The sequence below is a fragment of the Drosophila subpulchrella genome, chromosome 3R, assembly GCF_014743375.2.
Source record: "Drosophila subpulchrella strain 33 F10 #4 breed RU33 chromosome 3R, RU_Dsub_v1.1 Primary Assembly, whole genome shotgun sequence".
NCBI classification, from domain to species: Eukaryota; Metazoa; Arthropoda; class Insecta; order Diptera; family Drosophilidae; genus Drosophila; species Drosophila subpulchrella.
Genome location: NC_050609.1, coordinates 4,724,297 through 4,740,447, shown reverse-complemented (window position 1 = coordinate 4,740,447; position 16,151 = coordinate 4,724,297). Strand labels below are relative to the sequence as shown.

The 16,151-nt window shown below is 37.8% G+C and overlaps 1 protein-coding gene across 4 annotated transcripts in view; it reads right to left on the bottom strand.

Moving 5' to 3' along the window:
• The window catches only part of LOC119563504 (sex determination protein fruitless), a 100,099-nt gene that overhangs the window by 15,509 nt on the left and 68,439 nt on the right, over positions 1–16,151 (bottom strand). For all 4 annotated transcript variants that reach the window (XM_037876950.1, XM_037876948.1, XM_037876949.1 and 1 more), the window contains exons 2-5: positions 4,251–4,398; positions 3,986–4,186; positions 2,642–3,457; positions 140–394 (exon numbers count right to left, since the gene is read on the bottom strand). In XM_037876950.1, coding sequence (XP_037732878.1) covers positions 140–394; positions 2,642–3,457; positions 3,986–4,186; positions 4,251–4,398 — 1,420 coding nt within the window. The remainder of the gene's footprint in view (positions 1–139; positions 395–2,641; positions 3,458–3,985; positions 4,187–4,250; positions 4,399–16,151) is intronic.

Genomic DNA, 16,151 nt, shown 5'->3' with positions numbered 1-16,151 from the left:
AAGAAAAAACCTTAACAAACTAAACGATGCAGCAACAAAATCATAATCGAAATTCAATCAAAATTGAGAAGTACTGTATGTATTCGACTAATCTGATTTGAGAATTTATCTGAACGGCTGACTGACTTGCGAGACTTACCGGCAAGTAATCGGGCGGCAGGGCCACGTGGTGTTCGCGATGCTGCTGCTGCTGCTGGGCGTCCATCAGCTCCTGCTTGATGCTCAGGGACTGGCCCAGACCGCTCAGGGCGCTGGCCGCGCCCACATTGCCCCCACCGCCGCCCAGGTGGACGCTGGTGGTCATCGAGAGCGGCGAGTCGTGGCGGCCGCCGGCGTCCTCCGACTCCGATGTGCTGCCGCCCGTCTTGGGCACGGGGCTCGACTTGAAGTTGGCCTGAAAAAAGGTTAATAATGATTAGAAAACCATGACTAAGAAACCATTCCTAATATTTATTACGTTGACGTTAGAAATAAATCTAAATCAAACCAATCTTATCTCTAAAATCTATCCAAAAATTTCGGGAATTTCAAATTCTCTTGCCTTATTGTATGTATTACAAGTTTTTGATTTTAATAAAATTTAATTTAATAATGCAATAAATGGAAAAAAAAACAAATGGTTTATAAGAGATAAATGGTCTTAATCATTAAAATACCATGATTAGGAAACCATTCCTATTATTTGTAGTGTTGACAGTAGAAATTAATCTAAGTCTTATCTCTAAAATCTATCAAAAAACTTCAGGAATTTCAAATTCTCTTGCCTTATTGTATGTATTACTTAATATAAGTGAAATCTTCTTAATATAATAACTGATAAAAAAACATAGTGTATCCACAGATTTAAAATATAGTTAAAATGTTTCAGCTATAGTTGTCATCTAATGATATTTATATTAACTTGAAAAATCGAATAATTCAATTTAGCGAAATAGTTAACTTAGAAATTTTTTTGAAGGTATAAAATGCTAAAAGAAAATAATAACATTATATCTACATTTTCAAACTTGGTTAAAATATTTTCATTTTAAATTATGCCACTTAAGTGTTTGGTATTTATTTTTAATAATTAATTTTTGATCAGTGTAGTCATATATTATGAAATTATGTTTATAATACTTTCTAGATATATTATAGACCATGTTTGTCTATGAAATTTTTTTGAAAGAGTGTAGAAAAGCCACCTCAAACGCACGTGTGGCACCTGGGGGAAAAGAGAGCGAGCAACGGAGAGGAAAGGGAGAGCGGCACGTGCCCGGCCCACAAAAAATTCACACTGGCTGATAACAGACAGAAATAGCTGCCAAAAACACCAGCACGGCACTATTTGATCGCAGATCAGCGCCCACCGTTGATACCGCAGTCATGTGAGTGTGGAGCGTGTGCCCTTCGTATCGCAAGTGCCAAACATAAATGTTGATATTGTTTGTTTGTTTGCCTGCGGCTGCCACCCGCCGACCGATGAGCGAAAAGTTTGGCAGGCTGAAGGCCAACCCAAATGTGGGGTGCCTAATATAGTTATACGAGAGATAGATAGACTCCAAAACCGAAGCGGGTTTTTCCAGATTTTATTGAGCCATGTTGGGACTTAAACAATAACTCAGACAGGTTGGAAACAATAATATTTGACATTTCCTACGTTTCGAAGCTGCTTATTTGTTTTTTCGCTTTGAAAAAATATAACAATGTTAGCAAAAACTCAATTAGGAAGCAGTAAATTACTTTAATTGAACAGAAGGGAAGAGAAAATATGAAATTTTTACACTCGAGCTAGTCAAATTAGAAAAAAGGATACAATTCAAATGAATTACGAGCATAACAAATCAATAAGAGCTAAACAAATCTAGTGTAAATTTAATAACTATAATGAATGGGCAAATCAATCTTGACAAACACTTCATACAATTTTAATAACATAATTATGCTGTAACTAATAAGCATTTGACGCCTGTTTGGATGTGAGATAATTTCTAATTAATTTTAATTGTCAGGCAATTAAAAAACATACCGCAAAAAAACATTGCTTTTAAATTTCAAATGCGGAATTGCTGACTGACAGAGCTGGCAAATTGTTTAGGTATGTTTGTGGGAAACAAAAAACCAGAAACAGAGGTAATTTAATTACGAGGGCAGAAAGAGCTGGCCAATAAAACAATTAAATAAATACGGAAGGCTAGCTTCGGGGACTAGGCTAATATTTTATGCAGAAGCCTGTGTACATTTGTATTTTTTCAAAATAATGTTTATGTAGGTAATTAGGGACATCATTTATTTATTCTTGTTTGTATAAAAAATAAATATAAATTTAAATGTTTTGAAAACTATACTTTATACTCAAAGCGTAAAATTAAACGGAGTGGATTTAACTATAGGATTTTTTAAAAAAAAAGTTATTGAGATAGATTTTGAAATACCAATGAAAACTCAAAAGTATGTATTAAAATGCTGTGGACCACATAGCGTATACGTATTTTTAGTCGCGCGAAAATTAAGTATACGTTCTTGAAATACTTTCATAATAACTGTATAACTCTAACTTAAACATGTTTTGTTACCCGTATTGGTAATATACACTAAAGTTATGGTCAGATCCCAAAAATTTTGATATTCTACAATTGTTTGTGGGATATTTTTTGCTCACCTGAGAGTCCTGCGGGTAGTGCCTGTCCTGGTGGCTCGAGGACAGCGAGTTATCACAGTTGGATGATGAGTTCTTACGTCTGCGCTTACTACTACTCAGCTGATCCACCGGCGTGGTGGACAGCTCCCTGTCCCTGTCCCGCTCACGCTCTCTCTCCCGCTCTCGCTCCCGTTCGCGCTCTCTGCTGTTGTTGCGCTCCCTATTGTTATTGTTGCTGCTGCTATTGTTGTTGTTATTGTTGTTGTTGTTGTTGCCGGTACTACTGCTGTTGCTGTTGTTGTTATCCTTGTTGCTATAATCCAATTGCAACAGATCATCGCGACTATCCGTCCGCTCGAGAGTTCCGCGCTCGCTGCCGCGATCGCTGCATCCATCGGCGCTGGCACTTCGATTGGCGGCCGCTGCCACGGCCGCTGCTACCGCCGCTGCAGCTGCCGCTGCACTGGCGCTGCCCACGCTCGGAGATCGTTCGCCGCCGGTGGGCGTGGTCAGGCCCAGGGCGACGGCGGCCGCATTGACATTGCCGCCTGCAGCGGCTACCGCTGCTGCCGCTGCCGCCGCCGCTGCTGCCGCCGAGCTGCGTTCGCTCATGCTGCTGCTGCTGCGCTGCGTCAGCTCGTCGCGCAGATCCCGTTCGCAGCGGGAGCGCAGGGAGTCGCGGGAGTCGCGCATCGCATCGGCCACGCCCCCAGCGCCGCCCATGCCGCCGGCGTAATTGCTGGGACCGCGGCCGGTCGGCGAACTGGCCGCCGAATCGCGCAGCTTGTCGCAGTCGGAGCGGTAATTCAGATTGTTGTTATCTGTGAGACCACGCACCTGCAAGGGTTCCAAAAAATATGCTTTAATATAAATCTATATAAGATTATTGGGGTATTCCCAAAATGTCTACACCCAAAAACAAATGAACATAAATGTAGTTCAAATAAGTCAGGATAATATCTGGTTATATATATTTTATTTTTTTAATTTTTAGAACCATTTCTAAACATTTCTAGTTTGAATAAAAATCAGTGGATACCAAAGCTCCTCTAAAACGTAAAAATTTAAAGATGAAAACAAAACCCACTATAAATGAAAGTGTAATACAAAATGTTAAAAATATAACCTAATTCAAGGATACAAGGAGGATCGTATGAACACTAATTTTAAGAGATTAATATTCAAGTCGATGTTCTAAAGAAGTTTTTTTTCGATTAGACTGTTCCCTTAATTTACATTACAATATTTACTTTAATTTAAAAATACCTCTTTGTTTTAAGCTAAGTGCAAATAAAATGAAAATAGTTTTATAGCCAAATTAATAGACCCTTAAAATGTTATCCCCAATTCCCGATCAACACACACCTGCAGGCTCTCGGCCGTTTTGAGAAACATGGGCAGCGAACTCTGACCCACGTTGACCTCGCCCTTATACATGAAGTCGAGCAGAGAGCGCATCTCTGCGTATCTGACATCTTTCAAGTAGATGATGGGATGTGGATGCTGGTTCTGTAGGAAAATCGTCTCGAAATACGGACTGCAGGCTGACAGTATGGTTTGGTGAGCCTGCAAAAGGGAATATTCTTGGTTATACCTATATTATTATTTGCATATATTATTATTTGCATACCTTGACTGTTTCGCCCTCGCAGGCGAGCGTGACATCGCATAGCGCCTCCCGCTGCAGCAGTGAGGTGAGCACGCCGGTCAGATTTGTGGGATGATTGTTCCAGCGCAAGCAGAATTGCTGGTCCATCGCTCCTTGGTCAGTGTTGTACCTGTAATGTGGAAAATAAGTTTATAAGTATGTGACAAAATATATAAACGTATAAAATTATTTTGGGCTTGGCAAAACATTTCTTTGTAGTTATAAAGTTGTGTTTATATATTGATTCCTAAGATATTTTATTGAATCACTTTTAACTAAAAGTTTTTATTTATTTTATCAAGATAAAGATACAGATATTGGGTTATTTTTTGGTATTCCTAAGACCCGGAATACATTTTTAAAAGATATAAACGTGTTGTATCTATAAGTTTTTATTACATTAATTGTTGGATAACTAAGCAGCTAAAATTCCTAGACCTATACTCTGGACCTATATTTAATTCCAGGTCGTTCTATTTTCGTATTGTTCCCAAAGCGGAAGCGGAAACGGAAGCAATTCTCTCTCATCGAATCCGTTATCGTTATCGGCGGCCGCTCTACATACATATATAGCCCAAAGTTGTGGGCGTGTGTAACGTGTTTAACGTATACAAGAAATACCAATGATAATTTGTCATTGAACACAATTGCTCATTACAATTGCCAAATGCTCGGGGCTGTTCTCAATTATTTATTGCATTTCCGGTACCCGATAACAAACCGCACGATGTGTGTTGTTGCCGGTGCCAAAACTCCACAAACTCCACAGTTGCATCTGTATTAGAGTGTTAATTGCCATTTGGCCATGTTGCCGCCATGTTTGGCTGCTGGCTAACTGTTAATTACTCGGCCAAATAGACGAGCAATCCGTGCAAATTTGGTTGACATACCGAGAGAAGGGACTGGTGGCATAATGGATGGTTTTTGTGGCTTATCTATAGCAAAATTTATTGAGCCCTCTCACACCCACTTACAGAGCTGCCTAAGAATAGAGTATATGTTGATATTTCTTTATTACATTTGGGAAACCGGGAATCCACAGCCCAATCTTAACGGTCTTTGGTCAACGTTCTGGTGGGGGCTTACGGGGGGCTAAAAATGACTGAGGAATTCGATAAGAAACACTTTTGCTTTTAGTCTAAGTGGCTTCCGTTGTGCTAAATTTAATAGGAATGTGATACTTAGGATTGATACGTCCTTTAAACAAGGAATAAATGAAAAGGTAAAGTAGAAAACGGGTAGTTCGGAAAAAATATATATATTTTGACATTATATAAATATCAACCTTGATCATAAAGAAAAATAACTTTTTATGTTAGTGTTTCAGTAATCAATATTATATTCTATTCAGAAAAAGGTTTAACAATAATATATAAAGAAACCTGGTATAGTTGCTATACCCATAGGATCTAAAAACAAAATTTTTTTAATAAGAGGGAAACTAAGAGAAAGTAAGAGCTTTAAGCTTTTGCCGGCGTTGCTCGCCGCTTAACAAAATAAATAAACAAAACGTCAAAGAACTTTTTCGCAAACTGAAATGTTGACCGTGAGAAAGAGGCATACAAGGGAGAGTGAAAGAGAGCTATAGAGGCGGCAAGAAAGAGAGGGTCCGAGTGGGGAAGACAGAGATAGAGAGAGCGACAGTGGGGGCGCGCGTGCGAGAGAGATTAGATCGGTTGGGTATACATGTGTACTCATATGTGTTCTATGGCAATAATAACAATTACAGGGGCCGCTGTCGTAAGCGTTTTTTATTGGCGATCTTCTCTCTCCCTCTCTCTCTTTGTTTGATTTGCTTTAAAAAAAAGCCCCCGTATGCCAAAATCACCTAAAAAGTAAACTTTCATTTTCATTCGCCCACAACTCTTTGCGTTCTTCTGATATATTTTATTTTTTAAAGGGTCTACAAGCTTTCTCTCTGTTTTATATCTGCATTATTCAATATGTATTCTGCATTTTTAATTCGGACATTTCGCAAGACAATGTTGTGCATTCCATTTTTGAAATTCCAATTTTACTGAATTGAATTTAATTTCGCAATCCTGTGTGGTATGATTCAATCACGTGTTTTATTACGATTTATTTAGCATTTCCTATCGATTTTTAGGTTATTGTAAAAAATATCAAGCAAAAGGGTTCTGTACTATTTTTAAAATTCAACATTTTCCTAAGAACCTTTTATAGTTTTTTGATAAGATACAATTTATGGCACAACAACAAAAAGGTAATAAATATTTGGGCCCAAATAACAAAGGGAAACCCAAAACTTATCTTTTTTGATTGTCACTCACAAATCAGTAAAAACTGATTCATAAAAATGAAAATAAACTAACACCGGAATAGACTTTATGGGGATTAAGTATTTATCACCTAATAGGAATGTGGTCAAACTTGGGTATTTTTTTGGTAATTACTGCTATCAGTAGAACCCATAGTTAAAGAAAGTTCAAATAACTTTTGAAAAACATTATGATTTATTTTTTATAGACTTTAATTTTAAAGAAAGAAGTATAATACAAAAAAGTTATTTATTTTGGCTTCTCTGAAATCCGGTTTTGCAGCTGTCACAAAATAAACTTGTATAGCCCATAAATCATTTTGTAAATATAAAATCTCTTTTAATTGTGTCATTCTAGCTTCAATTTTTTCTTGATACCTTTACTGGCCATTTATTTACAAAGTCGGGGAAATCAAAAAAAAAATATAGAACGCAACGTAGTCAGCGCCGGCGCCAAAAAAAAAATCACCGACCAAGCAATTTCGACGTATTGTGCTTTTTATAAACATTTTTTTCATTCAATTTCGTTTTCGTTTACGGCGGGCAGTGCAGTCGACGTCGACGTCGCCGCCGGCGTTGCATGCGATTGCAGTTTTTATTTACACTTGCGCTTTCAATGCAAATTTGCTATGAATGCAAACACAAAGTTGCCGCCGCTTCTCCGATTGTTCTGTTTAATTAATGAGAACTTTTACTTTCAACGGTAGCGTCCGTTGCGCTTACGTAAATTGTTTGAAAATATTTTAGCGCTTATCAGCGAGTACCGTTAGCTGTTGGGGGCGGAGCAGAGCGGGAGGGGGGGCGGGGGCGGTAAGATCAGCAAATTGCGCAATATGTTAAATGCCGCTCAACCCAACCATTAGCTAAAACGTGTTGCTGTAACGCTTGGCGAATCAATATCAAGATGCAGATACAAAACCCAAGATACAGATAAGCGTCAGAAGAAGAAGAAGTTTAATGGGGAAAAAAAACATTTTGTCACGCGTCAACAGCATACTTAGATAATCAACGCTAACTGCCAGTCACACAGTAAGTAAATAAAGGTGATTAAAGAAGCCGAATGTGGAGTACCCTTATTAATTGGGTACCGAAATATAAATATAAAGAGATCCATAAGAAAAAGATTTTTAAATTATTGTTATGATCGTTTACTTTAAGCAATTGAATTTCCCTAACTCAAAGATCTAATAATTAAACCAGTTCTATTGACACTATCCTAAAATTCAAAGTGTTATTAACTTCAAATACTTAAATGACAGATGGTGATTTGATTTTTAAAAACGTGGGATCTTTAACAAAAATGCTAGAGCAAGATATCGAAAAATCATCAAAATATGAATGTGAATGAATATTTAAGAAACGAATTTCGAAGTTCAGGGTGTGTATTCCTTAAATTTTTTTAAATCGTAATAAAGTTTATTTTTATATATCATGTAAAAATAAGATGATTATTTTTTTAGAGGGAAATACATTTCACCATGACCACTGAACAAACTTCCCACCATAACTGAAATACCCTTTGGTAAGGGTATAAAAAAAAGAAAAAAGTAATACATACTTATGAGGCGCACGGGGCGTATCAGTAATGGCCTTCAACTTTCAGTTAGTGGTGCCTTATCGTGCGAGACTGCGACGCCGGCAGCGCTGCCGACTGCTCTGCCCGCGCTGAACGCTCAGCTGTAAGCGAAATAGTTTTTTTCTTCAGCCTTTTTTTTCTGTTCAATTTACACGTTCTAAATAGTTTGCGCAAAGCCAAATGAGTATATGTACATATGAGTATCCGTGAGATACGCGAGCGGGCGAGCACTCACACAGATACTCGAACTGCGATAATAATTATAAATACAAAGTAGTTTGTTGATATTTGTTGTTGCCTGCCGCTGACGTTTGACGTTTGTTGATCTTCTCGTTTTTTGTTATTGCTGCTAGTTTTCAATTTTCGCTTTGCTGTTTATCTTTTGCTTTAGAACTTTACATGTTGGCGTAGGTTTTTGTTGTTGCTGCTGTTGTGCGCGTTGTAAATTTACCGTTGCGAGTTCAACGAACGCGAAAAAAACCTGGCTAGAAATAATGAGCGCCCACATGGTCATTACATGGCTTTTGTATCCGTATCTGTCAGCAAAAGATAGTCCAAAAATTTTGTGTTTCATTTTGGCGGTCAAAAAATATTTATAATAAGATCATAATTGATTTGTTTTCAATTCAAGGCTGCTGTAAAATTGTTAGGAATTGAAAATTTGTTTTTTGAAAGAAATAACTAAAAATGGTTTGTGCATAAGTATAACCCAAACTGGTTTAAAAATGTTTCTCCATGACTCGAATTTCTCTATAAACCCAGTGTTTCTACTTCGTTTTTTTCCGGCAAATATTATTTGCAAGTTCAAGGTGTATCTTATCGTTTTTATAATGTTACGATTTTTTGTACCACTATACGTACACTAAAAAAGATTTATTTAAACTTTTAGAAAATTAAAAATGGTAATTCCGAGTTAATAAACACCTTAATTTTTTGCCAGTGCTTCATATAAATACTTTTAAATATTTCCCGTATTTTTCTGCCCTTCGATAAACCAGAGCGGTTATAAACCACTGGATATCGCTAAAGTGGAGATGCGTTTGCTCAGATAACCAAAATGAATAATTTGAATTTGCCAATGCACACAGATACATTTTCAAATACAGATGGAGTGATGCACAGATACAGATAGACACTTGCAGAAGGCAAACGAGATCAAGATTAGCGCGTTCGCGGTTCACCTTGACTCAATGGTCAAATGTGCAAAATGCCGCAAAGTAAACTTTGAGCAGCAACAACAACGGCGGCTATAATGAATCAGCCGGGCCAAAAGCGTTTGCCAAAGGTTTGGCCAGCTTGTAAAAGATGAAGGTCAACGGTTACAGATACAGATGGACGATAGACCCGACTCATAGATACAGATACAGCCACGCCAGATCATGATTGATTAAGCGCGGCCCGTAAGCTGAGGCCAAAAACTCCATTTAGCCTTTTGGCTCGAGGCTTGGCTTGGCTTCGATCGCAAAAAATGAAAATAAATAAAAAGCCAGCAAAATGTTGAGCAAGGTCAACTGTAGGAGGTTACTGGTACTGGGTACTGAATACTGGGCACTGGGAAAATAGCTAATGGCTATTAGCCGGGCCTAACTGGGTCATAAGCCGGATTACTATGGTGGGCGAAGTTGTGGGAGTGAGGGATATTAGGGTAATGGGTTCGCTAAATTGATTTATGCACGTGTTTGCCGAGCTAAATCAAATGTTTGCCTGCTTAATTATCTTTGGGCTATATGTATTGGAATCGGGCTTTGAAAGCCCATAAAAGTTCCCTTAAAGGCAGTTAAAAAAACTATTAAATAAAGTGGCTTATTTACTTTTTTTAAAAAGTAGTTTATTTCAACATAATTTGAAAATATAAAAAGAAAGCATAAATAATGTATATTAAAGAAACCCCTTCCAAAAACTTGTTTAAAAAATTTAGTAAAATTCAATTAACACATTTTTCCTCATCCTAATTAATTTGTTTACCACTTCATTGTTGTGAGCGTTTGTTAAATGCGTCCCACTCTGATTTGAAATTGCATGGAAATATAAAAAATGTGCAATTTTCCAAGGCGTGTTTACATGGCGACCAGCGAGCCACCAGATATAATAATTTAACTTGTCGCTCATTGAGGGGATATTTTTAGAGAAATGCATTATTAAGCAGCAGCACAACAAGAGTCCATATATCCAGGGGCTTGGCGAAGGGGTGCAGGGGAGCTGTGCGGAGGGGGGTCCACCAAAAGATACATTTTACATTTGTCAGATACAAATGTGTTAATTGCCTTGCAGTGCGTGCAGTGCAGTCCGCGGCCAGGAATAGAACGCCCACACACGCGAAACTGTTTATGCCGTTTACCCGCCCATGAGTGAAAGGGGGATAGTGAAAGGGGGCGGGGCTGGGGGCTATCAGGGATGCAGACATTAGTGCGAAACTGTGTCGAGCAGCGTGTGGGCGGCCAAGAAGTGCGAAATTGTGTAAAAGGCGACAAATGAAATTAGCCGACTGCTCGCGCCTATCAGATATATCGCTGGAGAGGGGGGCGTGGCGGGTTGGAGTAGGAGGCGGTCGCAGAAGAGGCCCCCATAACATAGCCTGAGTTATGATCTGAGGTGAATTGGAATTGCCACTCGTTAGCAGGTCATGATGATGTCATCCCTAACTACTCTCAAACGATCTTTCTACATGGAAAAAAAAATATATCAAGGTTTAACTTCCTAGATTTGCTATTACAAACAATAATAAAATCGAATCGAATTTGAGGAACTTAAGCTTAAATATCTTAAAAACTAAGTCTGATAATTTAAATTGGGTATTTACATGTGCTGTTATCCTTAAAAAAATTATTTTCAATCCTTAAAAAAAATTATTTTCAATACTATGTTAAGGAGTATATGATAAAGTCCTTAAGTGTTTTTCAATAATGTATTTTTAAAGAAGTTTTAATAAAAAAATCAAACAAGCAACAAAAATGCCAAAAAACAGGTTAACGTTTTAAAGGTTCAATTAACTTGTGTGACAACTGAATTTTCTCCCAGTGCAGCTGGTTATTCTCCAATACTGACTCACTGACAGCCAACGCTTGTAACGACTACAGTTACGCGGCTGCGGACTGTGGGTGCTGGTGGCCAATGGCCATAATCTGGAATCTAGCCAAGGGGCACCAACCAGCAGCCACTCGATCGGGCTTGGCTTTTCAGCTTTCAAGTGCCCCGATGTCCGACACTCGAGGAGCTGTCTTCGATTTTCGAAATCCGCCGTGGGCTGAACCGGCGATTCGAATTTGAACGACTTTTACAAGAATCTTCAGCTGTCAAAAAAGTTGCTGTTGTTTTTTCTACGGATTTTTCTTACACTGGTAAGATTTTAAAAAGGTTACATTGAAACAATTTAATAAAAATTCCTTTAGCCTAATTCCTCGATACATGTAAGTTATGCCATTTACAAGTCCTAGTTTCTCCCATAGTAAATTAAGATCTTTGGGTATTACCCGGCAAAAGGGCATTTGCTAGCTCATAAAAGGCAATAATAACTCTCCAACGCTTTATTGGCTGCTAAACGAAGAGCTTTCGTCGATCGTGCTGCCTGAATTAAACGGGGCGTATGCTTAATATATTGCGCATACGTCACGTGGTGCAGCGGCGCAACTCAATTAGCAGGCAAATTGCATTTATCGAAATAATCAAAACGAAATTCATTTCGATTAAATTTGGCAAATACTTTTATTTGGCAGGCATAAATAGTCGGGGCACAAGAACAATTACGTCAAGTGTCTGTGGTCAGAGACACACTCACTGGGCAATTAAATGCGCCAAATTCCCCTTGCCTATGCAAAATATATATAAATGCAAAGAAGTGCAAGAAAAAACAAGTAAAGATGATGCACAAATTCTGACATCTTTCAGCTTTAGCGGCGTGGGCAGCCGAAAGAAATGCTCGAGTAGCTCGCCAGATTCTGTGGCCGTATCTTTTTTGTCCCTGCCTCGGATATTTGCAATTACAATGACACTCGGATGGAGAAGAAAAGAAGCGGGACGTGGCGGACTTTTTCGCTGACTGACCCAAATTCGACGAACACACTTAGAAATTGTCTATGAGAGAGCAGCGACAACAACTTGGATAGCACTAAGTACACGCAAACAACATGACAAAACAAACAGACGCGCGAAGGCGTATATACCTATTGATATATACATATATATGAATATATATCTCCATACCTATAGATGCTTGTGTGTGTGTGGGCCCACTTAAACCCTGCCAAAAGCAACCTCAGGCACATGAGCACATGAGCAAGAACCGACAATAAACACCAAGGCACCAGCAAAATAAACGAAACTCTTGCCGGCTGACAAATCGCGCGCGCTTCTGCGTGGGCAGACCTTATAGACGGTACGGTCCTCCGCCCCCGCTCCCCCTTCCCCACACCCGCGATCCTCCGCCGCAATCCTCTGGCAACGTCGATCGCCGACATGTGGCCCTAATTCATGCAAAAAAAAAAAATATAATATACGAACAACAACCAAATATTGGGCAACATGTGCCACTGCCTTGGGGGCTGCGAAATTCCCAAAGGTGTACAGGAAAAGGGAACTTGGGAGCTGCAAATTACAACGATACTTTAGATTTCCCAGAAAACATTAGATTTTAAAGCACCAAGCTACTGATAAAAAAAAAGCGATACAAATCCCAAATGAGATATATATATATATCAAATTTATTAACTTTTAAAATAAAATTATCCTAACTAATTCATTTTAAATATGAAAACAATCCATAGGACCTACGATCTGAAAACTAATAAATTACTTCTACTTTAAATTCATAAATGTCAGATTGTAATTAAAAACTTTGCTCTCCCATCGGAAAGTTATAATATTAAATAAATAATTAATATTAACTAGATCATTTTAAATAAAAATAAACTAAAAGAACCAATCTAAAAATCCTTGTAATTAAGAAACTTATAAATGTATCTCATCTATCTTTAACTTGGTAATAATAATAAAAAGTTTTTATAAATGTTACTTACAGCTAAGTAATTATACTAAATAGCCAATAATAACTCAAGTAAGTTCCCATTAAACCCACTCTTCCCATGGGAGAGTTCTAATATTAAACTTGGCCAACAGAACACACCCCAAACATAAGAGTTATTTTTAGATTAAGAGATCTCTAAACGCGCAAATTATAAATATGCAATCCATTGAAGCAAACAAAATAATTTATGTTTTTGTTTGCAAATACTTGGGAGGTATTCGCATTTGGCATGTCTTCCGATTCCTGAGGTGGGCCAATATATAAACATACATACGGCTACTACAAAGCTTTCAACTGCCGCTGCCCTCTCCATCTTTTAAAAAATGTATTTATAAGTTTCCCGCGAAATACACCAAAATAACCAAAGGGAGCCGAAAAAAGGAGGCAAAAATTCACAGTGAGCAAGAGATGATCTTCCCCTAGGAAAAAATGAACAAATGGGGATCAGATTGGCCCTGGGTTTGGGCTGATATGTGTGCCACACACATGGATACAGAACCCACCCAATAGGGTGGACCAACCCCCCTTGCCAATCGCGTACGTCTTATACAATAACATCAGTCGTATTTACACAGTTGTGCGAACAGAATTCGCACTGAAAGAATGTTTTCACTGCTTCGTCTCATATAAATACAAATCACAAAAAAAAAGGTGTACAATAAATAAATTGCATAAATACATAAATAAATAAATAACACATTGCGAAAAAGGTAACAATGCAACGCTTTTGTGTTTTCTAGCGTTCTGTTAGAGCCTCGTTCTATATTTTCTTTGCAAGAAATGAATAAAATGCGTTCTAATCCAAGTTTTTTTTAAAGAGGATTAGTTTTTATTTAAAGGGGAAACCACAGATACCAACAACATATTTTTTATAAAATTAAGATAACCCAAATCTAGATAAGAAATGTCATATGGTATTTAAAATAACCAGGACAACTGAGTTCAACATTTTGTTATCACACAACTTTACTTATATAATAAAGTGGAATTTAAGAATCTGTTCACGTTAAGTAAGTTGTTAAAAAGGATTGGTTTTTATTTCAAGGCAAAACCACTGATCCTAACAAAATCTTTTTTATAAAATTAAAATAATACAAATCTAGATAAGAAATTGCATGTGTTAATATGGTATTTGAAATTCCCAGGATAACTGAGTTCCATATTTCGTTATCAACAACATTACTTATATAATAAAATGGAATTTACGATTTTACTGTTCCCAGAATGTTATGAGGAATTCCTAATGACGCCGTTAAATAGAATTTTTGATGAACTAAATAAATTTTGACCCCGAAATGTGATCATCTAGGGCCTGATGATCAGTGATCACCCATCCGCTAGATAACCTCTCTTTGTGGGTTTTTTCGCAAACGTTTCGATTATTTTTTCTTTGTATTATTTTTTTTTTTTTTGCCTGCTGGGTGGGCTGTGAAGGGGGCGTGGTCCGTGCTCGTTTGCCTTTAATCTAAATTGGCACATAGTAATGAGTGTGTGTGTCCGTGCGTGCCAGTGTGCGAGTGTGTTTGTGAGTGTGATTGTGAGCATGAGCGATCGCCCATGTCTTCCATATAGAATATAGAGTATAGAATGTATATATACACATGTACCTACATATCTCTCTCAATCTCGCTGCCTGCTTTTCGTGCACACCCTTAATTGTGTAAAATAAATTGGCGCTGCCAGCGAAGCTGTCGCTGCGCGTTTGACGTCAGCTCAAAGCTTTTTCTTTATTATTCTTTTTTTTTCCTATTTTTTTGGTAGCACTTTTGTTGTTGCTATAATCGCGCACAGATTGTAAAAATTTAAATTTATAGATAATTTTCGCATGTTTTAGGTTTTTCTTCCGCTAGTCTGTGTGAGTTGGCCCGTGTGTGTGTGTGTGGGAATTTTCGTGTATATTTTTAGAGATAACTTTTACGCATGACTTGATATGCTAAATTGAAAGGGTGAGGAAGGGGTGAATGGAGGGGGTTTTTTGGGGTGGTGGAGGGGGAAGGGCGGCGGAAGGGTAGAACGGTAAATACCTTTGCTTTACATCGCACTCACGTAGCGAGATAATAGATAGTCGGCCAGATAAATCGCTCGGATTGCTGTTATGCCATAGGGTTTTTCGCATACATAATGGATTCCACTCAATCGGATTGTGATGTAAGTGATCCGTCGATTTTTGTTTTCTATTTGTCATGTCTGCGCATACTGACTATATGTATGTTTACTATAGATAAGAAACGTCAAAATGAAACTCTCGTTTCGGACCGTGTAGGACAGTTGAAGGTCCCTTAAATAAAATCACCCCCTATGGGGGTTCTTTTTATTATCTTTTTTGAAAGCAAGCAAAGGGACAAGAATAGCAATACAACAAATCCTTTAAAAGGTCAGCATTTATATAGGTAAATATTTAATTTATAAGTTTTTTTTGTACATATGTGTGTTTATGTAATTATTTTTTGAGAAGGTATGTAATTACTTATGAAATAGTTTAACTGCGAAAATTTTCTTTCATCATAGAGATCTTTACGTCAATAAAGCCTATTCTCTCCAAAAATATTACAAAATTATCTCTTCTGTAAAAATGGTATTAAAAGAAATCCTAAAAAACCTTAGATATCACACTTCCTTCGACTCATCCTGACAATCGACACTTTTTTAAGATTACATAACACTCGCCGGATGAGCTGATGATGCCCAGATAATCGTATTTCATGGGTCTCCCGGTATTTTCACTTTTTTAACGCCTCACATACCTTTATCTGAGATCCCCTTTACAACTTCTATGCCATAAAAGTGACCTAAATATGTAGTTGGGACTTCGAGAGTCGCTGAGCTAAGGAATGCCAGTTGGAAATTCGCAGGAAAAATAAACCTTATCTACACTTGTTCATACTATATGCAATATGCGATTATGGTTCCACAGTATGGGTATTACTTAATGCGCAACACTTGGGAACTTTCGCTTTCGATTCTCGGTTCATTCCGAGTTCTCCATACCGATTTCTATACCCCCATTCA